Source organism: Prionailurus bengalensis, chromosome C2 (genome assembly GCF_016509475.1).
Source record: "Prionailurus bengalensis isolate Pbe53 chromosome C2, Fcat_Pben_1.1_paternal_pri, whole genome shotgun sequence".
NCBI lineage: Eukaryota > Metazoa > Chordata > Mammalia > Carnivora > Felidae > Prionailurus > Prionailurus bengalensis.
The window spans coordinates 70,233,409-70,258,835 of NC_057350.1; the positions used below are offsets into that span (position 1 = coordinate 70,233,409).

At 45.2% G+C, this 25,427-nt stretch overlaps 1 protein-coding gene across 20 annotated transcripts in view; it reads left to right on the forward strand.

The window, feature by feature from the left end:
- Positions 1 to 25,427, forward strand: part of KALRN (kalirin RhoGEF kinase) — a 677,424-nt gene that overhangs the window by 276,470 nt on the left and 375,527 nt on the right. For all 20 annotated transcript variants that reach the window (XM_043594359.1, XM_043594361.1, XM_043594360.1 and 17 more), the window contains exons 7-9: positions 12,287 to 12,478; positions 16,465 to 16,596; positions 20,027 to 20,257. In XM_043594359.1, coding sequence (XP_043450294.1) covers positions 12,287 to 12,478; positions 16,465 to 16,596; positions 20,027 to 20,257 — 555 coding nt within the window. The remainder of the gene's footprint in view (positions 1 to 12,286; positions 12,479 to 16,464; positions 16,597 to 20,026; positions 20,258 to 25,427) is intronic.

Below are 25,427 nucleotides of genomic sequence, written 5' to 3' on the forward strand. Positions count from 1 at the left end.
TTGAGCATCTTTGTTTCTGAGGTTCTAATCCTAAAGGTGGAGACAAAGCAACTAAAATGTGACCCTCCCTGACAAGAATCAATGTGATCCTGTGTTTGCTGTTAACACTGGGATTCCTAAGGCAGGCCTTCTAAGGAAACCTATGCTTGTAAAATATTGCACATATCACCAGCCAGACCTATTCTTACGAATCAAGCTGAACAGAATGCAGTGTTTGTATCTCCACAAACAGCCATGTGGGTGGAATTTCGCTTTTCTTCCAACTTAGTGGGAGGATTAGATTTTATTTTCTGATCAGCTCAGTATCCATTTATGAATCCTCGTTCTTGGCACTACTGACAGCATTAAACTTGTCCTAAGGAGAGAGGAGTGTGCTTTGGATGGAGCCTGGGGAAACGGTGCACATGGCTAAGGCAGCAGTCCTCACGCCGGCTGCCCACTGGAGTCCCCTGGGAAACTTTGAAAAAACACCACATCTGGCCCCTACTGCCCTAGACTCTGATTTAACTGTGCTGGGTGGAGCCCGGGAAATCTGTACAAGTCTGAGAAGCAGATTGAGAATCTCAGGGTGAAGAGAACTAGCAACTGATAATAGCCCTGGGGTCAAACCCTGAAGCTACTGAGTAATTAGCCTGTGGAATTAGAGGTGAGGATTTCCCTTCAAAGTCAGAAGCATCCAGAGAGGAGTATCTGTCTTTATTCCCTGCTCCTTGCTCCCCACCCCAGCCTTTCTAAGTGCCCCATTTACCTTTGCCCACTGGTCTCTAATTGGCTTGTTTGGGGAATTGGCTTTGATTTAATAGAAAAACGTAGGGAAGCTCCTTGGCTGAGGCTGAGGCTTTCTCAGCCTTGTCCTGATACACAGTGCTGGCTGGGTCCCTTCTGAAAGCCTGCTGTGAGCTGATCCCCAGGGATTGGCTGACCACTCCGATATCTGACTTGTGGTTGGCACTGGCCTGGTTCAACCTTCTCTTTTGATCATACGCCCCCTCTAGGCCCCAGACTTTGCTCTCCCGCCTCACTCCTGATTCTCTGCCCACAGCCCTCGTACCTCTTTTCTGTTCTCTGGGGCCTTCTGTCAGCATGTTCCTTGCCCTCAGGTATTTGCTAGGCCCTCTTGGTGTGTATCCCTCGCGCCTTGTGGCTCAGTTTACCCGCACACTCTAACATGTTCGCATGCAGCCAGTGCCTGCTCTCTGACAGATCTGCAGCTGCCAAGGAGTTAATTTGCCTGAAATTCAGCCAAAGCTGACTCATGCCTCTTCTTTGACATCTCCTGGAGCCAAATGAAAAGCATGAAATAGTCTATGAAACCCAGCACGTCAGATGAGATAATATACACAAAAGGGCTTCAACTGCAAAGCATGACACAAATATAAAACATTGATAACAATAAGCAGCAGTAATGCTGCATATGCTATTGCATATGTCCCAGATAAGGGACAGAGACTGATCGAGGACATACAGGTGAGTTTGGGAACTGAGAGGCCAGGACCAGGTAGGCATATGGGAAGGGAGCATTACAAAAGGTGGAGGTCAGAGGGCCTGACACAGCCGGAGGCCTACAAATGAGTAAGAGCTAAAGAATTTCCATCCGTAGGTCCTTTTGGCTCTACCATCAAAAATATATCCCGAATCTGGTCATTTGTCACCACCTCCACAGCCACCACCCTGGTCCAAGCTGCCATCAGCTTCTTCCCGGACCATTATAGTAGCTCCTACCTGGTCTTCCTGCTCCTAGCTTTGTTCCCTTACAGTGTATTCTCAACACAACTGCCTGAACGTTCCTGCCAAGAGTAAGATACGTCATATTGTGTCACTCTTCCACTCAAAAATGCCTTAATGTCTTCCTGTCTTTCTCAGGATAAAAGCTGAAGTCCCCTACCATGGCTTACAAGGCTTTTCATGGTTTGGACCCCAGTTACCTCTCAGATCTCAGCCTCTACACCTACTCATCTGCTCTAGTCACCCTCGGCTTTTTGCCATTTCTTGAACCTACCAAGGCCATTCCTGCCTTGTGGTCTTCGCCCCTGTTGTCTCCTCTACCTGGAGCTTCTTCCTTCCCACAGCCATGTGTTCACTCTCTCACTTAATTCAGGGATGAGCTCGGGTGTCATCCCTGACTTCCAGGGTCAGCCTGCCTGGACTTCTCTATTTTAAGTAGTGTTTCCCAACCCCATCATGTACTATACTTTTCTCAGCTATATTTTATACAGAGCTGAAATAAGAAAGGTACAGTAAATATTTATTAATTTTTTGTCTGACTCTTCTACCAAAATGTAAGTTCCACCTGCATAGGAGTTTTATTTGTCTTGTTTCTGGCTGGCACAGTGTCTTGCATTGTTGAATGAAAGTTAAATAAGACAGCAGATTTAAACTCCAGAAATACAGCAAGATATTGATTAAAGGGGCAAAAAGTTGCCTTAGTCTTGGGCTCTCCCAAGGTTCTGTGGAGACAGGGACCTGTTCTTCAAGGTGACTGGCCTTAGGTTTGCAGGTGAAGATTATTGGTTCAAGGAGGGAGAGGACAAAAGACTCCTACCCATTCTAGAGTTGGACTGTTCTGGGAATTTTAAGGGCAAGTTAAGGTCCCCAGCTGGGAGACTTCAGACATTCAGATATTTTTACTGAATTCTCTCTCCAGGAGCCCTTACTTCTCTGAGGTGCAAGTCTTTGAATCTTTGAGAGAAATTTCTCTTCATCATCTCCCCTCTCCCTTTAGGGACATCCTTGGCCAGCCCAACTGCTTTCACATCTGTGGCAAAATAAAATAGCATGGTATAAAGAGCATGGACACTAGGTGTTAACTGTGGTTCTGTGTTTCCTGCTTGGTTGTGTGATCATAGGCAAGTTGTTTCAATTTCTCAGAGCCTTACCACTGGGTCTCTAAACAGGGGGATAATAATAGTATCTTTGCCACAGCTGTTGTAAGGATGAGATGTGATCATGCATTTTAAGCACACTTGGCACAATGTTGTGCTTGGCAAATGTTCAGGTATTATTGTCAGGGTCAGGAGTGCTAGAAGAAACAGTTCTCCTTGTTCTCAGAGTTCCCATCTACAGAACTTCTCAAACCTTAATGTACATGCATATCACTTGGGACAATCTTGTTGAAATGCAGATTCTAATCAGAAAGTTGGGAAGGAGCTTGAGATTTTGCATTTCTCTTCAGCTCCCAGGTTGTGCCAATGCACAGACCAAACTCTGAATAACCAGGCCTACGTGAGAAAGGGCGGGGGGAGAAGATACTGGTAAATATGTTTCCATGAAGTTTTATACCTTTGAACTTAATCTTAAAGGTGGCCTGAAATTACTATATCTTAATCTAGAAGAGCTACATTATTCCCAACCACTTTCCCCATTGGTGTCCACTAATCTGATTCCAGCCATACCCATCCCTCCCTAACATTTAAATCCTGTAGCACTGCCTCCTATAAAGACACTCACCCCTCTAAGGAAGTTTTGCTCGAGCTGAGAAAGGAGAGAGAGACCAGTTTCTCTTTTACTGAAATCTGCTCCTGGGTTTCCCTGGCCCTAGGACATATGGCCAAGGCACTTATTTTCATGGCTGCTTAATGGTTTGTAAAGCAATTGCTGGAGGAAACATTGCTACAGCACGCCAGGCCAGAGGGACAGAGGGATTCACGGGCCAATGTTATCTTTGCCGAGCACCAGGGCTGCTCCAGCTTCTTTCCTCCCTCCACCCAACAGTGACAGATGGCTTCCACATGGTCTGACCTACTGTCTGGCCAGACCTGACCAGATAGTCATCCATCAACTGCCCTATTTGGCCCCCTCGAGGGCACCCTGGGGTTTGCGGGAGGCAGAAGTTGGAGGTTTCATTTAGAGCTCATCACATCTCTTAGCTATTGTAGTAGAGTTTCAAGCATGGACAGTTCTTATTCCAGATGTTACTATCCCAGTGTCCATATGTTTCGAGGTGGGATCAGCAGGTTTACATGGTAATGTTAAACTAATTAATCATAAACTGATGCTTTAACAGCATCAGGACCCAAAGTGGGTTTGGTAATAGCAACATGGGTTTGGTACTAGCAAAGATGTTAGCAATACATATGGTATTATTAAGCTGGAAAGAGGAGGTGAGGTTCAGCTTTTTCCATTGCTCTGGCACAATCTATTTTCTTACTGATATTGAACGCTACTCACGAAGCCTCTGAAAGCTGTATGGGAAAATCTCCAAGTATTTTTCCTTATGGTTCTCTCTGAGTATGACAAAACAAAATCTTAAATTAATATAAGCTGCAGGGCATGGGAAAAAGATAGCTATAAACAGGGAGTCATGCCGACTAGGAATTAGGAGGCTGGGATGTAGTCCCAGTTAGCCTTTCTTTTGGTGACTTTGAACCTATCACCTAATTGATTTAACAAATTTTTAAACACCTCCTAGGTGGATTCAAGAAATGTCTGGGTTTTATTATTATTTTTCCTAACTATAAAATGAGATTGTTACATGAACTTGGCTTCTAAAAAGCTATAATGAAGAGTTTATTTTCTTTTTCTTATTAAAACAGTATTTGTGGGGCGCCTGGGGCTCAGTCAGTTAAGCATCCGACTTCTGCTCAGGTCATGATCTCACGGTCCATGAGTTTGAACACCGCATCAGGCTCTCTGCTGACAACTCAGAGCCTGGAGCCTGCCTTGGATTCTGTGTCTCCCTCCCTCTGCCCCTCACCCACTCACGCTCTTTCTCTCTGTCTCTCAAAAAAAATGAATAAACATTTTTTTAAAAAGCAGTATTTGCTCATTAAAACTTACCTATTTCACTGGTGGTACATTGTGCCTTACTTTGAAAAAAAATGCTTTTTTTTTTTATTTTATTTTTTGAGAGAGAGAAAGAGACAGAGAGTGAGCAGGGGAGGGGCAGAGAGAGGGAGACACAGAATCTGAAGCAGGCTCCAGGCTCTGAGCTGTCAGCACAGAGCCCGATGCGGGGCTCGAAGCCATGAACTGTGAGATACTGACCTGAGCTGAGGTCAGACACTTAACCAACTGAGCCACCCAGGCCCCCCTCTCCCACCAAAAAAAAACTTTATTAAAGTAGAAAGAGATGGAGGAATGTGAGTAATTACAGCTTTCATGGAATGTGCAACCTGACCAAATTCATGAAAGATACATTAAAATAATTCCTGAATCTAAAAAGTATTTAACACATCAAATCTGTTAAAATTAAAACTACTCCAAAACCTCAAGCATTATTTGTAGAGGAAACAAACCCAAACTAGAAACAACCTTTGTGTCTGAATAAAATGAATGAGTTTGATAAAAGTAAAAGATTGAATATAAATTCCCCTTCAGCCCCAACACCCATAGATATCTGATGCTTTGATATATGAACATCAGTGTGAGAGGAAGAGCTGGGCGATAAGATACGGTATATTTTCTCTGCATGGTTTTAGAACATTTCCTCCCAAATACTAAAAATATGTATATACCAAAATTATTTTTTTAAATGTTTCTCTATACACAAAAGAATTGAGATGAGAAAAAGAGCCTAGAGGAAAGTTTCTACCACCACGCATATCTGTACAAAGTAAGCATTCAATAACTAATGACATTTGGGTGTGCTTCCCTGGTACATGTAATGTTCTTCTCAGCTGAGGCCGTGTGTGTGTGTGTGTGTGTGTGTGTGTGTGTGTGTGTGTGTATTTCATATTTAGCATTTTGATTTAACATCCGTTTTTCATTTGACCCAAGTGATTTTATTGAGTGCCTTGGCCCTTGACCAGGTGCTTGCCTGGCTTCCCTCCCTTGGTTTTTGGATTTGGAGAGTCAAGGTGTCCAGGGCTTGTCTGCACTGAGCACGAGCCCCTTTCAGGAGAACGGCCTCTCTGTGACAGTTGTGCCTTTCCTCCTGTGGTGGCCTTAATGGATCACATCTTCCATTTTCGTAATGATAATTTAGAAGCTGTGGCCCCATTAACTGGGATGGAATTTGGAACCCTGTGCACAGAACGCATTCTTCCCAGAGATGAGACAGCTCTTCACTGACTCCCCTCTGCCTCTCTGGAGGTGAGCATGAGAAACATTGCCCCTGAGCGACAAGGTGGAGGGCCCCAGGCCAGGCCTGGGGAGGAGACTTCTGCCACCTTTTGCATTAGAGTCAGTGATAAGGCCCCTTGTGTCCTTATCTGTCCCCTTGTGTGAGGACAAGACATCCCCCGTTCTGGGTGCTCTGGGTATGCCAAAGTAGTGGAGATGCCTTAAGAAGGCTATCCCAAGAGACAAAGGCCTCTGTTTTTCCAGCTTAAGGTGTGAAAGGACACCGGGTTGCAAGGGCATGGTTCATAGAATAAGTCACTTGCTGATTCCAGATTTTCTGATCTCTCTGGGTCAAGGAAAGAACTGTGGACAATTCAGGGCCCCAGGCCCTTAAATCCTAAGAAAATGGTATCTGCCAGCAGAGGAGGTGTGCTGTGCGGGGCAGTGGGCTGACAACCAACTAGAGCAGCTTCCCCGGCTGCAGGGCTGTGCACATGTGGCAGGCTTCTGTGGAAAGGGACTCCCGCCCAGGAATAGTAGGGGACATTGAGGCATGTTTTCTGGGAAATACAATGGGAATTTGGATTGTTGAAATATTTAAGTCTTGTTGGAATCATTAATTTTTCTTTTTTAAAAGTATTTATTTATTTTTGAGAGGGAGAGAGAGGGAGAGCAGGGGAAGGGCAGAGAGAGAGAGAGGGAGAGGGAGAGAGAGAACCTTAAGCAGGCTCCACACTCAGTGCAGAGCCTGACACGGGGCTCAGTCTCACAACTGTGAGATCATGACCTGAGTCAAAATCAAGAGGAGGATGCTTAACGAACAGAGCCACCCAGGAACCCCTTGATAGGTTTCTCTTTTTGTTATGCTTTTTACTGATACTTTGATTTGGCCTGTACTTGATTTGGTGAATTAATGCCAGTCTCCTGGAACTGGATGAGAGAAAAGATAGGTCATTCATCGAGTTAACAGTTATATGTCAGACAACTAACTAAATACTTTATGTTACCTCATGTAACCCACAGGAGAGAGTTTCTGATTCAGAGTGGGGACCTATGACAAAGGTGTATAATGTACCCCTACTTTTAAGAGTGAAATCAATGGGATTCACATAATACACACATTTGCCAGTGATCTGCTCCTACCATTAGCCCCTGACACAGAGCTTAGCATTACCAAAATGATAGCTTCTATCAATTGATTATTTCTAGAAGAACCAGTATCTCTTTCAGAGTGTACTACATAAGTAACTTCATTTAGAGAGAAAATTTAGCTGGATTTTTTAATGGAAAGTTGTAATTATCTTGCAAGCTAACTTTGCATGCTTTTGTAGCCAGCCAGAGCAACCGGGAACCAGGTTCAAAGTGAGAACCTTTTGGCAAGGCTGAAAACTTTCATCAAGATTCTGCCAAGTAATTATTTCAGGAGAGTGACTGCTTGCTTCACTGGTTTCAGTTAATCACCGCAAGATAGGGCCTTGGGAGAAGGGCTGTCCATCCTATGATCTCCAGTTAATGACTGCAAGAATGAAACAGGAAAACAGAGTTTAGGCAACAAAAGTGGAGGCAGGGTGTAAGTATAGAGGGTTTTTGAGTTAGCAAGATTATGCTGGAATTTAATTATATTTTCCATTGTGACCAAAGTGATGGAGGGAGAGGCCTTGTCAGGGGGACAGGTAGGATGAGGTGGGTAATAAAACAGACTGTGCTGCAGGTGCATTGCATTTTACAGAACAGATTCTGTTTACATCTTGGGCTATGCAGTACTTTGAATATGATGATAATAATAGCACTGCATATATATAAGGGATTTAAATTAATAAAGCTGTTTTGAGGTAAGGGTTTAGGAAAATACTCATTAAGCCAGAATTGTTGGTCATATTACTGACTTCTGGCCAGGGAAGCTGGTTAGTCTAGGCAGCTCAGCTCAGGGGAAGGGGCAGGAGAGGAGAGGAGGAGGGAAGCATCTGGTCATTGGTCACCTGGAAGCTGAAGAACTCAAGGGGCCCAGCTCCAGCCGTGGCCCTCTCGTGACAGGCCAGAGAGCAGAACTAGGATGAAGGGCTGAGACATGTGGACAGCCAAGGCTGGGCTATGTCCCCTCCAGGGTAGGCAGCAATATTCTTGCTGTCTCACTCCATGCAAGCTTCTCCTTGCTGACCCTTGAGCTTACAGAGCAGTCTTTTAAAAGCGTAAATGAGATCACATCTCTTACTTAAAACATTCCTGTTGCACATGGACACTTGAAAGCTTTGAGTTACTCCTGTTTCCTCATGTTGTGCCTTACCTCCTGCAGAGAAGAGGGTTTGGGGAGGGGAATAGATTTAGTCGGTATTCCCCTAAGCCCTGAAGATAAGACAGGAGAAAACTGTGACCTCCTAAGTTCTCTCTACATTCCATCTGGAACTGACACTGCATACTCAGATGTAGAATGTCTGAGATTATTCAGTTCAACCCCCTCATTTTAAGGGTAGAGAAACTAAGGCACAGAAGAGACAAGTGACCTCTTAGGTGAGTGTTAGAGCTGGACCAGAACTCATGTCTCCTGACTCCTGGGCCAGTGACTTGGATGGAAGGGCATTTTAGGCTGGCCAAGAAGAACGGCAGTGCCAGACTGCAGGGAGTGGAGGAGACACCTGGTAGGGAATGGAAAGGCTATAAAGAATGAAAATATCTCTTCTTATTGGCCATATCCCCAGGACAAGCGTGACCCCCAAATGCTCCTTAACAGAGGCATAAACAGTGACACAGGAGAACCGCATGGCTAGATGGCTCAAAGGCCATGACATGTCATTTTTGCATAATGACTAAGCACCCCTGTTTATTCAGACTCTTTTTTTTTTTTTTAATTTTTTTTTTCAACGTTTATTTATTTTTGGGACAGAGAGAGGCAGAGCATGAACGGGGGAGGGGCAGAGAGAGAGGGAGACACAGAATCGGAAACTAGCTCCAGGCTCTGAGCCATCAGCCCAGAGAGCCTGACGCGGGGCTCGAACTCCCGGACCGCGAGATCGTGACCTGGCTGAAGTCGGACGCTTAACCGACTGCGCCACCCTGGCGCCCCCAGACCCTTAACCCAGCTCTTTGACCTTGCTCTTTCCTTTTAAGTCATGGGAGACCTTCTCTACCATTCTTATCTTTTCCTTTGATTTCTGGCTGCTGTTTAGAATCTAGGTGCCCATTTGTCTCAGGTTCTAGCTGAAGGAAAACGGAGGTGACGGTGATGAACCTGGGCAATGTGACTCGCCCCGCGGTGTTTTGCTGTTTTGAAAGGGGACTGTAGAGAAGAAGAATGCACAAATTCATGAGTCAACATTATATTTATCTCTCTATTGTGAGGAATACTCCCTCTCCTTCTTTTGTGAAGCATAATCACTTGTTAGTTTTAGTAAGACATTTCTCTGCCCACTGATAAGGAAACAAAAAAGGCATTTACTGTGCTAGTCTCTAGAATGTGAAATGTAAGCTGTGGTCTTTTGTTTGTTTGTTTGTTTTTAGCTTTCATTTATGATCACAGGCTTCAGGGTTGAAGGGGGCCTTGGAGGACTGCCAGCCTCACCACCCCTTCTGTGCAGGAAGCCCCTTCCCAACATCTCTGCCAGTGGTTCTGATCCCTTTCCTCTGCACCCCCACAGCGAGTTGCCTCCGCCTCCGTAGAAACACTTCATTTTGCTCTAAATTGCAGTTATTTGAGGACTTTTCTTAAGTCTCAGCTGTGAGCCCCTGAGGGCAGGAATCCTGTCTCATTTCTCTTTGATCTCCCACAGTCCCCAACACAGAGCCTGGCCAACTCTCCATAAATATTTGAATGAGTGACAAAGTGTTAACAGCCTCCAGAGGCAACCACAGTTAGACATCTCTAAGAGCTAGAAAGTTCTTCCTAAAAGTGAGCAGAACCATGCCTCCCTATGTTCCCTGTGGGGAGAGAATGTAAACAGGCAGTGATGACCGAGGGCCAGGCATCCATAAGATGCACATGAAGGACGCTGGAAAGAGGCTAGTGCCTGCTCTTATTGTTTTTCCTGCTTCCCATCTGGCCAAAGCTCATGAGGTCTTTAAAACCCAATAATCCTAGATAAATCCAGATAAATGTGGGGTGGGAGAGAGGGTCTTCAGGATTTGAATCCAGTTTGGAAGGACAGCTCTATCAGATGCTGTCAATGTCCCTCCTGTATCCTTTCAGCCAGCCCTGAAGGATAAATGCAGAGGGCTCCCATATACCCTGATAACTTCCTGAGTTTCTCTGCCCATGGTCACTTTCTGACCTGGGAAGTGTGCTTGACCTGTGTGTAGGGCAGGCTGGAATTGCCAGGGAGTGACTCCAGGAGGGACCCTCCACCATGAGCAATGGCACTTTAATGCATGAATACCCCAGATTCCTCACCTCCCAGTGAGACAGCCCAGATTCTACGCAGTCTTTTAAAAGGCTTCAGGAGGGATGACCTCCAATTGCTCATAGCACTAACCCACTCCTAAACACATGCTTTGTTCATTTTCGTTGTTTCTTTGACTTCTCCAGTCCCTCACCTTGCTTTTTGGAATCATGTCCAAATAAAGCATGCGACCCAAATACTTGTTGCAAGATCTGCTTTGGGGGCAACCCAAACTGAGACCGTGACACAAGCAGGAAATTTGAGGGAATCCAAATGTTATTCCCTTAGAAGATAGAACTATTAAAATCAGTGCATGCCTTTTTTTCTCTTTCTCTTTTCTTTCCAAGTACAGAGTTGGTTTTTCTGTTAGTTCTATAAATAGAGTTTAATTTTAGGTAGAATCTGTGTCCTAACTCAGAAAACAAGGCTGAGAATGACTCCTAAATCTTTGAAGGATAGTTATTTCAAATAACAAGAGTCAGTAATATTCTAGCTCTATTAAGGAAATGCACTGCATCAGAAAGGTCTTAGGCCAGACTAAAGAAAGAGATTACACATGGGGGTCATTAGACATCAGGATGGATTTGTGTTTGAGCATTTCACTTAACCTTTTAAACTTCCACAGGGACCTTTTAAATGAAGAGAGACCTTATCAACCTGGCTCAGGTTTGGGATGGAGTGCTTGAGGTCAGGGACAGCTAAGATGAATAGGGACCATGAGGGAAGGGGGAAAGGAAAACCAGAAACCTTCATTTAGCCAATACTAATGAACTACTCCTGCACTAATAATAGAGCCAGGAGAAAGTGCCATTGCTGAAGAATATTTATTGTCATTTGAGAAGATTTGTAACAAAGAACAAAGGTGCACAAGCAACTTGCTGCCATGGTCCTTCTTCAGGAAGACATTGTGTGATTCAGAAAGGCTCCTTGTGGATGCCACAATATTACTTGGTTGTTTTGACACCTCAAACAATTAATAGGAGGTAGCAGCTAAAAATATTCATGCTTGCTACTGGCTTATGTTTGTGCAGTTTTTCTTTTGCCTTGTTCCTGGAGGGTTTTCTGTTGGCCTAGTAGGAAATAACACACATGCCGTGAATTTTTAATTGGAAATCAAAGATGGGAATGACTGTAAACAAAACACGTGATGAAAGAAGTCAGCGGGTCCAGAAGAGGCCTACAGATGCTTTTCGGGGATAACCCACAGATGCTTTTTGAGGGTTAAGTAGGGAAATAACCCTAAGTCTAAAGGATAAGAAAGAATCCCACATATCTTATTTTTAGCATGGAAGAATATTGTTGCTTCAAATGGTCTTTTTATTTAAATCTTGACTGATGGCTAGTGTCCCAGCTCTTTCGGTAGGGAGAGGGGCAGAGGTTTAGCAAAGTCTTTGCTTGGTGATAGGAAGAAGCGTAGTTATCACAAGACTTGTGTTCTTTGCTCCTTTTGATGAACACCACTGCCCTGTTGTAGGTGGCAACAATGCCCTGGATATAACTCTCTTCTGAGCAAGAGAGGTGTCTTTTGCCCTAGTCTGAGCCTCTACTTCCAGAGAGTCACTCTTGGAAGCACCATGCTATGCTGTTCCTGTGGCATGACTTCATTAGATGATTGTGGGGATGACTAAGACTGTCTGAAAAGTGATTCCATTCATGTGCATTAATAGTTGGCACAAAAACTATGTTGGTCCCCAGAATGAAACATCTTGGTTACTGTACCGGCTATCAGTTGAAATTTTATGTTGTAGACAGACTTCTCTTGGGCCAAAAATGGATACACTCATGTGGCCTGTACTAGCCTCTCTCAAACTTTTTGTTTTGAGTAGGCTCCTTCCCCAAATACCCCACCCCAAAAGGGCTCAGTGAATGCTTTTCCAGCTTGCCCCACTAAATACTCTGTCTTCTCTACTTCCCAGAATGCTTATGTCAATATCAACCGCATCATGTCCGTGGCTTCCCGCCTCTCTGAGGCCGGCCATTATGCCTCACAGCAAATCAAGCAGATTTCCACACAGCTGGACCAGGAGTGGAAGAGCTTCGCTGCTGCTCTGGATGAACGCAGCACCATCCTTGCCATGTCTGCGGTATTCCACCAGAAGGCTGAGCAGGTGAGGCCAAGGGGGCTGCTGTAGCCACTGTTGGTCAGAAAGATGAGAGTATATGTACTGTCTCTCTCTTTGAAACACTCAAGGCCCTGCTGAGTAATTGCAGTAGTAACCCATGTTCTACTGCTTTCATGGCCCCTGCGCATATAAAGAAATATCGGTAACTCTGGATGGTTTTGCTTAACATCCAAACAAGGAACACAGAGCCTGTTTACATTCGGCTTGGTAGTTTATTATTACTGGTGTGTGTGTGTGTGTGTGTGTGTGTGTTGACTACATTCTCAGAACACAGATGAAATGGGGGAAACTAAATACTGATCACTGAGTGCTGAAATCAGGGGGATACTAATCTTACGTGAAGCACTGGCTATGGATAATAATAATTTAGTAATTACACAATGAATAGATATAATAATTCTTTGTTGCTACTTATTTACTGGCTTTGGTCAGTGACATTACCAAGCCATTTTACAGAGAGGAACACTGCAGCTTGGAGAGACTGAGTGACCTGCCTAAGACCCAGTGTTGTGTTGGAGCTAGCTCTAAGCAGCCTATGAAGAGCCAAAGGTCAAATTTTCAGCAAATTCATGAGCTGGTTATTAAACATAGCCATTATTTAAAACTAAATTATATAAATTTACAGTAAATATAGTAAAAACAAAGGTAATAGGTACTCAAAACTCATCACTCCTAGTTATTTTACTACATTTTATTATTACCTGTGCTCCTTAAATTATATCTATTTGTCTCTGTGGTGAAAATACTATATGGTTGTGTGCTCCTGATGAGTTCTTCCCAACTCCACATTCTGTGATGTCACATTGGTAGCTTGAAATAGACCAAGGTAGACGTTTTAAACCACGGGAATCATTAAATGCTACAACCAGGGCTTGATTTATTGTTTTGTTGATTGCCTGGAGTCTTAAGACAATGAAGGAAAAATATTTAAAGATGCAGACTGAACTTGATTAAAGATGTGTCCTGACTATAGCTGTTACATTGTGAATAGTAGCATACCAGGTTGAAGAAATACTCTTCTGATAGTCAAAAACTATTACTACATTTAGCACAGAAGTCACTCACATCACTGATGAAGGAATAATGCTCTGACATAAGTCTTGAGGTATTTTTCACTTTTGTCTTTCACCTTAATATTAGCAAAAATATTAGCTAACTTTCATATAAGTTTGTTGTTTGTAAACAAAAGCATCCTGTGAGAATTGGTCGGCTATATGGAATTTACAGTAAGGAACATTATATATATATATATATATATATATATATATATATATATATATATGTTGTCATTCTTTGTAAATTATGTGCTACACATTCTTTATATCAGTAAAGTTTACAATACTCTTGTGTATGTACACACACACACATGCTGTTTATTAAACATTTACCAACATACCACTGAGAAAATCACACAATCTGTGAACAGCTGGGATTTCAACCGAGATGTGTCTAACATTAAAGCTTGTGGTTTTAACCTCTAAATTCCTTTCTTTGTATGACATTTGGGTAGCTTGCAGATTGTGGGGAGTCCTAGATGAGGTCATACCTTAAATATCTCCCTCTGTTACCCACCTAGCATGGAAGGCAGCGTGGGATAATTGCAAGAGTGTAGGCTTCAAGGCCAGGCACATGTAGGTTCTAATAGTTAGCTCTTAGGCTAGTCACCTCACCAATCAGAGCCTGTTTCCTCATCTCTAATGCAAGGATAATCATAAACCTCACAGCACTATTATAAGAATTAGAGATGGAACATGTAATGTGCCTCATGTCCTTTTTAAATGCTAGACATCACAACTGTATTTGTTTAACATACTATCCTGGTATCTTTGTATTTCCTTCATTTGTATCTGTTTCCACCTGAGACCTTCCCAAAGACTGAAATACTTGTATCATAAGTCAAGGACAGCCCGACACATTGAAAGGGATCTAGGCCTTTTATTAAAGGATGATGGTGGTAGTGACTGATAATGACTCGTTAGTTCATTCCAAGGACCAGGAGAATATTCATGTCAAATCTCCTGTTCTCTCCTCAACCCTACCACTTGCACATTTTGTTCAAGGTGTGTCCAGATTGGCAAGGGAGACTCCATGCCTCCCTTTCTGTCTCTCTGCCTTTCTCTCCTTGAGGTGACCATTTTGTGGGGTCTGCTCTAGGGCTCTTGTTTTTTTTTTTTTTTTTTTTTTAATTTTTTTTTTTTTTTTCCAACGTTTATTTATTTTTGGGACAGAGAGAGACAGAGCATGAACGGGGGAGGGGCAGAGAGAGAGGGAGACACAGAATCGGAAACAGGCTCCAGGCTCCGAGCCATCAGCCCAGAGCCTGACGCGGGGCTCGAACTCACGGACCGCGAGATCGTGACCTGGCTGAAGTCGGACACTTAACCGACTGCGCCACCCAGGCGCCCCTTTTTTTAAATTTTTTTTTTTTTTTTTTCTTAACGTCTAGGGCTCTTGTTAAAGTATTACAGGGAAATCCCAAGGGCCTTGAAGAGGTGCGCCCCCCGTGGCTGACACACGAATGTCAGGTTGCTTTCAGGGTCCTCTGTGAAATGGTTATTGGTGGAGTAAAGAAGCTTCTGAGATGTTAGCAAGTGTGTGCAGTCTGATACTTGATGACACCCTGCACACTTTTGGAATTGTTAAGAGATGGCCTAATGCGATAAAAACATTCAGAATGAAAAGTCAACCACAGTAGCCGCAGGCCGGCGGCTGACACACACCCAGGCATGCTGACACACACCCAGACTACCCAGACTATAACTCACGCAGCTGCAGAAAGTACAGTGCCAGAACTGAGAGTGACTTGTAGTTGATGTTTCCTGACTTGGATTGCTTTGGATCAAAGCAATTTTATTTGTATCTATTTTTTAATGCAATTTCCTCAGGTATTACCAGTCCTTCAGGGAAACTCATAAACCATGCTTCTTTTTAGCTAGGAGAAAAAAACAAAAAACAAACATGCTCCAAACAGCAGATTCAAGGCTATTTTTTCAAAGCTATTATGCATTTATTTAGGCAGCTCTTTATTGTCCTCATATGGGCTGTTCTAGGCAATGAGATAAAAAGGTATTTAGGCAATTAATTTAAATGGAGCTGTGCACCCAGGCGAGAGGAATCACAGACAGAACCATTCCAGACTATTGGGTGAAGAATTATTTGCATTTTAGAGGTGTATTTTTCCACCCAATAAATCTGAGTGATTTCAGTTAGCTCACCTTTTGTGCATGGAGACCCATAGTCTTCCACAGTTGTTAATTTTAATTTTTAAATAATTTTATGTCTGTTGAGATCTATATCTATATATCACATCCCAGGAGCCAGTGCCATTATAGGCCCAGTGCAATTTGTCCCCCTAAGCTGCCCTTCCTCTCTCCTATCTCTGAGGATACTGACCCAACAGTGGAGATCTTGTTGAGCATTAATCTTCACCCCCTGTGAGAATGGCCTTTGCAAGTTCCCTGGAGTGCCCGATGGTCTTGTGTGAGGTGTTTTTTGTGCCTCTGCACAACTCATTACACGTGTGTGGAAATCTCCTGTGCCATTATATGCAGCCTTTCACATGCGCCTGTGAGTGTGCCTAGGACAAGAAGCTCTAAGGTGTATTGTAATGTAGTGAGCTCTTCCCACACCTGTATTTTGTAGCCAATGTGTGCATATAGCCTGTTGAACACGTAGACGGCTCCCCCCATCAGTGGTTTCATAACAATCATCTTTGCTTGTGGAAACTGCACTTCCTGAACAGGTACTGGGTCTTCTGTACAGGTGGAAACTGCGCTTTCTGAACAGGTACAGGTACTTCTTTTGTCGGGTTGGTGTTTGTAGAATTAGAAAACTCCATTCTCTGCAGTGGTCTCTGAGGCTCCCAGAGGTGCCAGATGTTTCTTCCAAAGGCATCTGACCACCTCTACAAAGATCTGCCCATTGCCCACCCCCAGTGCTCCCGCACTGACCCAGCTGCTGTCTCCTTCCAGTTCCTGTCGGGAGTGGACGCCTGGTGCAAGATGTGCAGTGAGGGTGGCCTGCCATCCGAGATGCAGGACCTGGAGCTGGCAATCCACCATCATCAGTCCTTGTATGAGCAGGTGACCCAGGCCTACACGGAGGTGAGAACCAAGCCGGACACCCAGGGCTCCTGGGTGTGTATATATGTGGGTGAGTGGCCAGAGCACTGGCCTGCATGCTGTGAAATAGCCTGGGTGGACTAAGAAGAAGAGAAAGATCATTTTTCTCCCTTTGGAGACATCTTTAAGATCCTTGATCTATGAATGATCTCCATTCATAGATCTCCGGCCAGGAAGCAAAAGAAGCGTGGCCATCAGCAGGCACCACCTTGTCGCACATGTGCTCATGTGCGCAAGCATGCCCCCCCCCCCCCCCACACACACACCCTTCACCCTGTGTGTGAAGATCGGGCTCTCTCCCCTGGAAGAGGAGTATAACAAAGCAAGGCTGTGTTCGTCCATTTGCTTTCTGTCTGGTGAATGGGTGTGTACACACTAGCCCTGCCATCCCTTTTATGAAGCAGCCCATCAACAAATACCAATTTTCTCACTAGAAAGTCTGGAGGAAAACTCACCATGGGGTGGAGATAAGTGTTTGCAGGAGTAAGAAGCTGTCATGGAAGTTAAGGACAAATTAAAAGACTCTTGCACTGAAAAACCAAAGGGTGGGCACGTGGTACAAGTTGAGAAGTGGGGGAAGTTTCTTGCCTTTGCTTTCCAAGGGAAAGGAAAGGGGCATACAGGCATTATCTGTGTGGAGGTACACAAGTAAGTGAGTTAACTAAAGGGCGTGAATTCTGAGAGAGAGGCTGGAGGGCATAAGAGATGGACTAATTAAGGAAGCTGCATGAGGAGGGGAAAGTGAATTCACATCTGGCCATGGGGCAGGGACATTTGGAACAGTGTTTCTCCAAGCCAGTTCTGGGACCCTCTGTCTCAGACTCCCCTGCAGTACTTGTTAAAGGTGCATCTTCCTGGATTCCACCTCCGACTGAATCAGGATGTCGAAAACTGGGCCTGGAACCTACATTTTAATAAATATTACGCCAGGTGAGTTTGATGCGTGCTGAAATCAAAGAACCAGTGGCTTCCTGGTAAGAGTCAAGGTTTTTGCCACAGTCAAAGCTGAGTTTGACTCTTGGCTCCCCTGCTTATAGGGGAGTGACTTGAGGCACGTTACTTAACTACTCTAAACCTCAGTTTCTTCTGTGAAGTGAAGGTGATAACACTTGCCTGTAGTTTGAAGGGTTACAAAGATAGTGCATGTAATGCACTTGGCCCAGTGCCTGACAGTAATAAGTGCTAAAAAAATGGTAACAGGTTTTGTTATTATAGGAGGCAGAGAGGAGGGCTTTTGAGCCAAATCTGATCTCATCAGCTCTGATCCAAATGGCCCAAGGCTTCTCTTTTAACAGAACTGTGCCACCATCCATGGGTCAAGAATCTCTAAATTTACTCCTTGTAAGATACAAAAATAGAGCGCACCAATGAGATTAATATTATACTTAACATGTTTCAGACTTGTGGGGTGTGTGTATTATTATATAGAGAGACACAATATTTCTCCCAAATTTTTGTCAGGCCCTAGCATTGTTGGACATAGACATTCCCTCCAAACCCACCTCAGAGTTCAGTGGGCTGTCCCTGCCTCCTGCAGATGTGGACTGAGGCAGAGGACTGGAGCTCTGTTGACTTGGATGTTAGGACTTGGCCCTCCAACTCTAACCACCCTGCCCTTGACATAGCACAGTGCCAAAGACAGCATCTGCTCAGAGTTCCCTGAGGAGAGCTCTCCTGGGTTTGGCCACAGGATATTTGTCTTATTCACATCTCTGGAGGGTGTTACCCCTGGCAATGCATTGGAGGCAGGAATAGTGGGATGGGGTAGGTAGAGGTAGTCACCTAGATTGGCTGTATTCCTCTAGCCAGGCTTCCTCTCCTGTCTCAGCCACAGATTCTCCACCCAGTATTCCTCTGAACCACCAACCCCCTGGCCCTACACTGTTTCTGTTGCCCCATGAACAGGGTGACTAACAGCTGCCTTTGTGTTCCTGAACCCTAATAAGCTATTTTTAGGACACAAAGGTGGGATAAGGGGAGGCCTGGGCCCAGCAACAGCACCTCATTCACCATCGTAAGGCTGGAGGTGGGAACACGCTTCCTTCCCCACCTTGATGTAAGAAAAAGAAGAGCATTCAACTCCAAACCAACTTTGATTTAATCTTTAACCAAATTAATTTAGGGCCTTAAAATCCCTGAATTCCCTAGTTACCACTGTTTTAAATTGAGAAGATACATGCTCTACTGGGTCCTCTGCCAGCTTTGGAGAGCCACAGGTGTCAATCAGATGATGCCAATTTCCAGAAATACTGGTGCCTGCAATTGTACCAAGATTCCAATAGGAATGACAGGGAGTGTCACCCCCACTGGTCTCCGCGCTGAGGGCGAATGTTGGGGAACATAAGAACATAGATATTGTGTCTACAAGCTAAAGGTCCCTCCCTGGGGTGCCTGGGTGGCTCAGTCAGTTAAGCGTCCAACTTCATTTCAGGTCATGATCTCATGTTCTGTGGGTTTGAACCCCGCATTGGGCTCTGTGCTGACAGTTCAGAGCCTGGAGCCTGCTTCATATTCTGTGTCTTTCTCTCTGCCTTTCCCCCCTCGCACTCTGTCTCTCTCTCTCTTAAAAGTAATTAAACATTAAAAATTAAAAAATAAATAAATAAAGGTCCCTCCCTTACTCTACATGTTCTGGAAAGATGGGGGTGTTACCATGCTCAGGAGGGAAAAAAAAGGAAGTTGTACAGAAGGAGAGCAAAAGAAGGATACATATTAAAAAAAGAAAGAAAATGAAGAGGAAGTAAGGAAGACGAGAGAGAGAAATGATGATGGTGGTGGAAATAGAATTAGGAACCAGTAGTACCTGCTGGCCCCCATTCTAAGCACTTCGCACATGTTAACTCACTCGATCCTCACCACTACTGTGGGAGGTTGCCCCGTTACTGTCCCTGTTTTACAGACAAGGAAACTGAGGCCCAAAGAGGTTAAGTAACTTGCCTCCGGTCACACATCTAGAAGTTTAGAGCTAGGTAGAAGCAGTGAAGAAAAAAGAGGGGGAGAGGTTTATGGTGTCAATTTATATTCAGCTTCATTTCTGAAATGAAACTCTGCTGCTCGACATAGTCAAAGAGTCAGTCGAAATATCTATCAGGTATGATGGACCAGGCACTGTTCTAAGTGCTGGAGAGAGATGAACGAGGCAGAGTCCCTGCCCTTGTGAAGCTAAAACTCAAGGCTGAGAGAGACACTGATTGAGTACCTCTCCTCCCTCAGGATTCAGGATACTGTGCTGTCCTCCAGACCACAGGCTGAGCACCAGGACAGCTCTGGCTGGCACATTCCTAGGGTGTCATGGGGTCTGGGTAGGGCTGGGATTCTCAGTCCTAACCAGGGATCCCAGGGGCAGACTCTCCTCGCCTCTCTGTCCATGCCTGCTCCTTGGCTCCCTTGGCCTAACCTTTCCTTCTTGCAGGTCAGCCAAGATGGCAAAGCACTGCTGGATGTGCTGCAGCGTCCCCTGAGTCCTGGGAACTCTGAGTCCCTCACGGCCACTGCCAACTACTCCAAGGCGGTGCACCAGGTGCTGGACGTGGTGCACGAGGTGCTGCACCACCAGCGGCGGCTCGAGAGCATCTGGCAGCACCGCAAGGTGCGGCTCCACCAGCGGCTGCAGCTCTGTGTATTCCAGCAAGACGTGCAACAGGTAACAAACAGGCCGCTTCCAGCACGAGGCATCCATCTCAGGCAGGCAGGTGGCCCAAGTCCCTGACCCAGGTGACCAGGCCTGGGGACACGTGATTTACGGAGGGAAGAGGGCAAATCAGCCCCAGCTGCCCCCACCCCTTTCACCATATGGACTTACTAGTTGCATGCTTCTTGCCTAAACAACTTTACAGATGGGCCTTCTCACTCTTTGGTGTGGGGCAGGAGACTCCGTCACAGCCTGGTTCCTTGTGTGTAGATGGCAGAGAACTTGACCCTCACTCAGGAGCTTTCTAGATGGCTCCAGGGCCTGGAGGTTATTTGAGCACTGTCAGGGTTAGACTACACACAGTGAGCTCACTTCTCAATCAGGGACACAGGTGGTCCGCTGAAGTTGGGGTGTGATGGTGGTATTCTTTGGCAAACCAGATTTAAAACATGGACTATTCATGATAAGGGGTTATTTATGGCTTATTCTGCCTTTTTGCATTATTATACCAGTCATAGCTTTTTCTTTCACCACAAACAATAAATAGTTATGTTTTGATGATGAAAGAACAGTCTTGCCACAAATGCCCTTTTGAATGAAATGACCCATTTGTTTCCTCTCATGCTTTCTCTGTCTGTCTCCTTGGGGACCCCAGGGGGCTTTGCTCTAGTGTGGATATTCTGGGGGATGGAGAGCTGGTTGGAAGCTTGAGACTGAAGCTGGGGCTTCACATCATCTCCCTGCTGTGAGAGGCAAAGGTGGGGGCACTCATGCTATCAGTGTCTGTGGCCAGCACATAACTTCAAGCTTATACGTATAAAATAACATTTCACACTCCTTCTATACTCTCTGTGGTACTGGCCAGTTGTAATCTAAAAGTGTATCAAAATTTACATGAAACACTGAGAGCCAATTGGACATGTCTTTGGAGTATTGAACCCCTTCTCAGCTGCTGTGGGAGGGTCCCCAGTGCCAGGTGCCCCAAGACAGAGAGGGGATGGAGGGTGAGCAGGACATCCTGTCACTGGCTGGGACACTCTCTGGGAAGAGGTTCACTATGCAACCAGGCCTGGGAGTAGGCAGACCTTCAGGAGTGTTTCCAATTCTCGAGCTACCCTAGCTTTGTCAAAGGCAGCCCTACTCCACCACCCCAGGTTGGAGCAGTGATTGAGTCATCAGAGGCGACAGACACCTCAGCCTCAAGAGAGACTGACACTTATATGCTGGCCCCAGCTCTGAAACCCTTGTGGGGCCTGCTGGGAAAGGAGAAGCAAATGAATCAGTTGCCTACTCCTGCCATCTGGAACTGTCCAGATAAATATATCATCCCTGAGCACAGGAGAGCACAGAGTCCATCTGTGATTGAGACAGAGTGAGGTGCCAGCCTCCAGAGGCATGCAGACAGGGTGTTACTATTTCAGTGAACTTTGAGTGACTCACAGAGGCAACCCAGGCTGCGGGTTGTGCAGTGTCCTTGGTGAGCTCTCCATCCTCCTGCTGTTTCATGGCTGTGGTACTGGGATGGGCCATAGAGAGGAACAGAGGGGCTGCGAGAGGGAGAGGCAAAAGGCCTCCCCAACATGAAGGTGGCATTCAAACTTGGACTATCTGGGAACTGCCGTCCCCAGACTTTTCTGTGGCCACCTTGACATCAACACTAAATCTAGAAAAAAAAAAAAAAGTATAGTAAAACTACACCTATGGCCATTCTACACCATGGTCTTAAAAATGAGAGTATTTCTGGAATTGTGATGCTATCATGTCTATTGTACAATCACATTGTTGGCACTGAGCAAGAGTAAGTAGAACGTTAGGAGGTGGATGTGATGGGCTCGGATCTTCCGTGAGAACTAAATCCCCTAGGATGGTAATTCCATTGTTGTTTTCAGGATACGTGACTGTCACTTCTGGAGCATAACTTCATTGACCCATTGTCTCACTCAGGCCTTCACTCTCCATGTCAGTGACACTGGGACAGTTGTACAAAGAAGAGTGCGGAAAAACAAGGGCTACCAAATCTTGTTCATCAGTTATTCAGAAAGTTCGGGCTTCTGCAATGGGCCTAGAACTGTACTGCATTAGATTCTGGCAGGATGCCTAGTTAGTTAGAATGGCTCAAGACATACCCATTTGAAAATATAAAGAACAGTTCTACCAGAACATGCCAATCAGTGTGCAGTGCAGTAGAGTATTGATGGAACGGTTATAGGCAGAGGCATGAGAAGTCAGAGTTGGTGTCTTGAGGGAGGAGAGGATTGACTGAACGCTATAGTCTGTATCCAAGACTCTTCAGCACATTTGGGGTCTAAGATGTTTACTTGGCAGCCTAAGTGGAGAGCTTGTGAGTGAGCATCAGTGGCTGGAACAATACAGATTGTGCCTAGGAACACAGGCTCTGGAACCAGACACCCTGAGGGCCAATCCTGTTCTACAGGTCTTGGCTGTATGACTGGGCAAGGCGTTTCACCTCTGGTGCTTCCGTTTCCTGACCTCTAAAATAGGAATGATCATCGTACCTATCTCATTGGACTGAATGAGATACAAGCGCAAGGCTTAGCACCCTGGCTGCCCCACATGTGGTAAAGCCTCCATCAGTGTGGTCTGGGTTGTTAGTCACATCCTCTGAGTGGTACTCCAGCGCCACCTGGTGCTTGTGCTGTTAGGGAACCCCCTCCCTGCCCCCCCCCCCCCCCCCCCCCCCCCCCGACATGAGCCTTTTGTTTCTAACAATAGCGACTGCTTCTGGGGTCTTCTGAGTTCTTTTCATTCAGTGATAGAATTTCAGAGCTGTCAAGGACCTGAAAGACCATCTAGTCTAACCTACATTACAATTGAGGCACTTGAGGTCCAGAGATGTGAAATAATTTGGCTGTAACCACACAGCTAGTTAATGTAGTACCAGGAGCAGAAGCTAAGTGTCCTGGCTCCCTGTCCACATATCCTACAGAAAAGCCACACAAGAGAGGAGCCAGGCAGATGGAGAAGGAGACCAGGGAGAGAGACAAGAAGCACACACGCATACTTAACATAGGGAGGGGAAAGACAGACAGACACATGCACATATCCCAAAACAGAAGAGGGAGAGACAGAGACAGCCCATGTGGCAAAGGAAGAAAGGGAGAAAGGTTTGAAGACAGAGGGCAGAGAAACAGACACCCATGGATGGGAGGAGAAACATAAAGAGGAAAGTGAGGGAGGGAGGCACAAAAAAGGAGAGACAGAGTCTCCTGCTGGTGGAGAAGAGAGGTCAGAAGAGCGAGCCAGCCTCTGCCTGCCTGACTTGTTGCCCCATTGCCATTACTGGGCATGGTCTTTGCCCAAGTAGGAATATTTTGCCCATTAAGGGCCCAAAGCAGAGTAAAGCAAAAAGATGAAGATCGAGGGTAGGCACCAGCGAAAAAGAGATTTCATTGAAACCTCTGCAACCAGAAGCGGCCTGGCACATCACCCTGGTGGTTGCCCTCCCTTGAGTCCCAACAGATGTGCTCAGGTTTCTCTTCCCTGCTGGGCCTGAGGGCAATGGAAATAAATCTCTAAGGACCAAACTGGAATTGGGGTTCATTAAGCTGCAGAAAGGTGCAGATAAGCCAGACCCTGCTCTAGTATCGCCAGCAGAATAATTTTCAGTACTATTGTTTTTCCTGTTTAGAGTAGGACAGCACTGAGCAAGAGCCAGAAAGGGCAGTCCATGACAACATCAGCCTATCTCCACCTTCTATTTCCCCCTAACTTCTGCGGCTTTCCAGGGGTGTAAGGGACTACTTCCCAGCCCAGAGAGGCCGGACTTTGTGCTGACAAGAACAAAGAGTAGCTAGATTCTTGATCTTTCTGGTAGATGCAAACTCTGTTCCGTTGTTTTCCACAGCCAGAGCAACTGGTTTTGAACACTGTCTGCAGGTCATCTTATTTTGCCTCCCCTTCTTTTTCTTCTCCCTCTGTTTTTTGCAAGAATGAATTGATGAAATGTTTTAGAATACCTGCTGTGTGCAAGACCCTGTGCTGGGAGTCCGGTCCCTCGCCTGAGAGAAGACATATGCACTGAAGGATGTATGAATGGCACACAGCTATCTGGGTTCAGAGCGAAAGAAGCAAAATAACCATGGGCTAGTGGAGTCAGAGCAGGGAAAGTTCCCTGTGCTTGGGGTGGGATTGCAGTGGTACTTAGAGCTCAGGCAGAGGAGATGGAGATGGTATTTCTGGGGAAGGCCAGGAAGCAGAGCTAAGTATAGCCAGGGGACAGAGAAGAGGAAGTCTAACTGGGTGCCCACCCTTGTCAGAGAACGTGGGAGGTAAGGCAGGAAGGGTTAGGGGTGGTCTCAGTGGTGTGGGTGGGACAGTGAGGTTTGAAGCTCCAATGCACTCCCTTAAAAACAATGTCTTTTGTTGTTAAGCAGTCCAGTTGGGTGAGCTGGTGAGGGGCAGTGATGGCAGAATTTATCAGGCTCGGTGATTTTCCCTTCTGAATGACTGTGTTAATATTAAAGTCCATAGTTCTTGTAGCACAAATGTATCTCACCTGTTTCTATCAGTTTTTTGGAGCCTCACATGGAAAATTATAGGTTTTATGATGTCAGTTCCTGCCTGCCAAAGAATATGTAAAAAGGATTTGAGAGTGATTTTTTTTTAAACTCTAGATATTCAATCTCTTACTAGCAGTAGTGACTATAGCTGCTTAATCATACTAAACCAGTTTGGACATTGTATGATCCAACTGAAGTTTTGCATAATAAAAGATGAGCACTTTGGGTTGCACATAGAATGATTAGTTAGAAAAGAGTGACCAGAATGATGATGGGTCTGGAAATGAACTCTTCTTCTAGGAAAGGATGAAAGTATCTAAGAAGGAAAATGCTCAGGGTGCAGTCCCAGGTAGATGAACCATCTGCAAAATTTGAAATGTGAACTGGTTACTTGTTGTATATGTTGTGGAGAGTATTCAAACCTCAGAGAGATGGTTGGGTTCCAACCCTGAGATTTTGTTACTGGGACTAAATGTGCCTATAAAAGTTGTATTGTTTAAAGCTCAGGATTCATCATCTTTCTGGGTACATATGATTAAGCATCTAATCTCTTCACTTGCCTTTTCTTATTTAATCTGCCAACCCTATGAAGCAGGTGATAGTTTGGCTCCCATCTTCCTGGTAAGGAAATTGAGCCTTAGAAAGGTTAAATAAATCTGCCT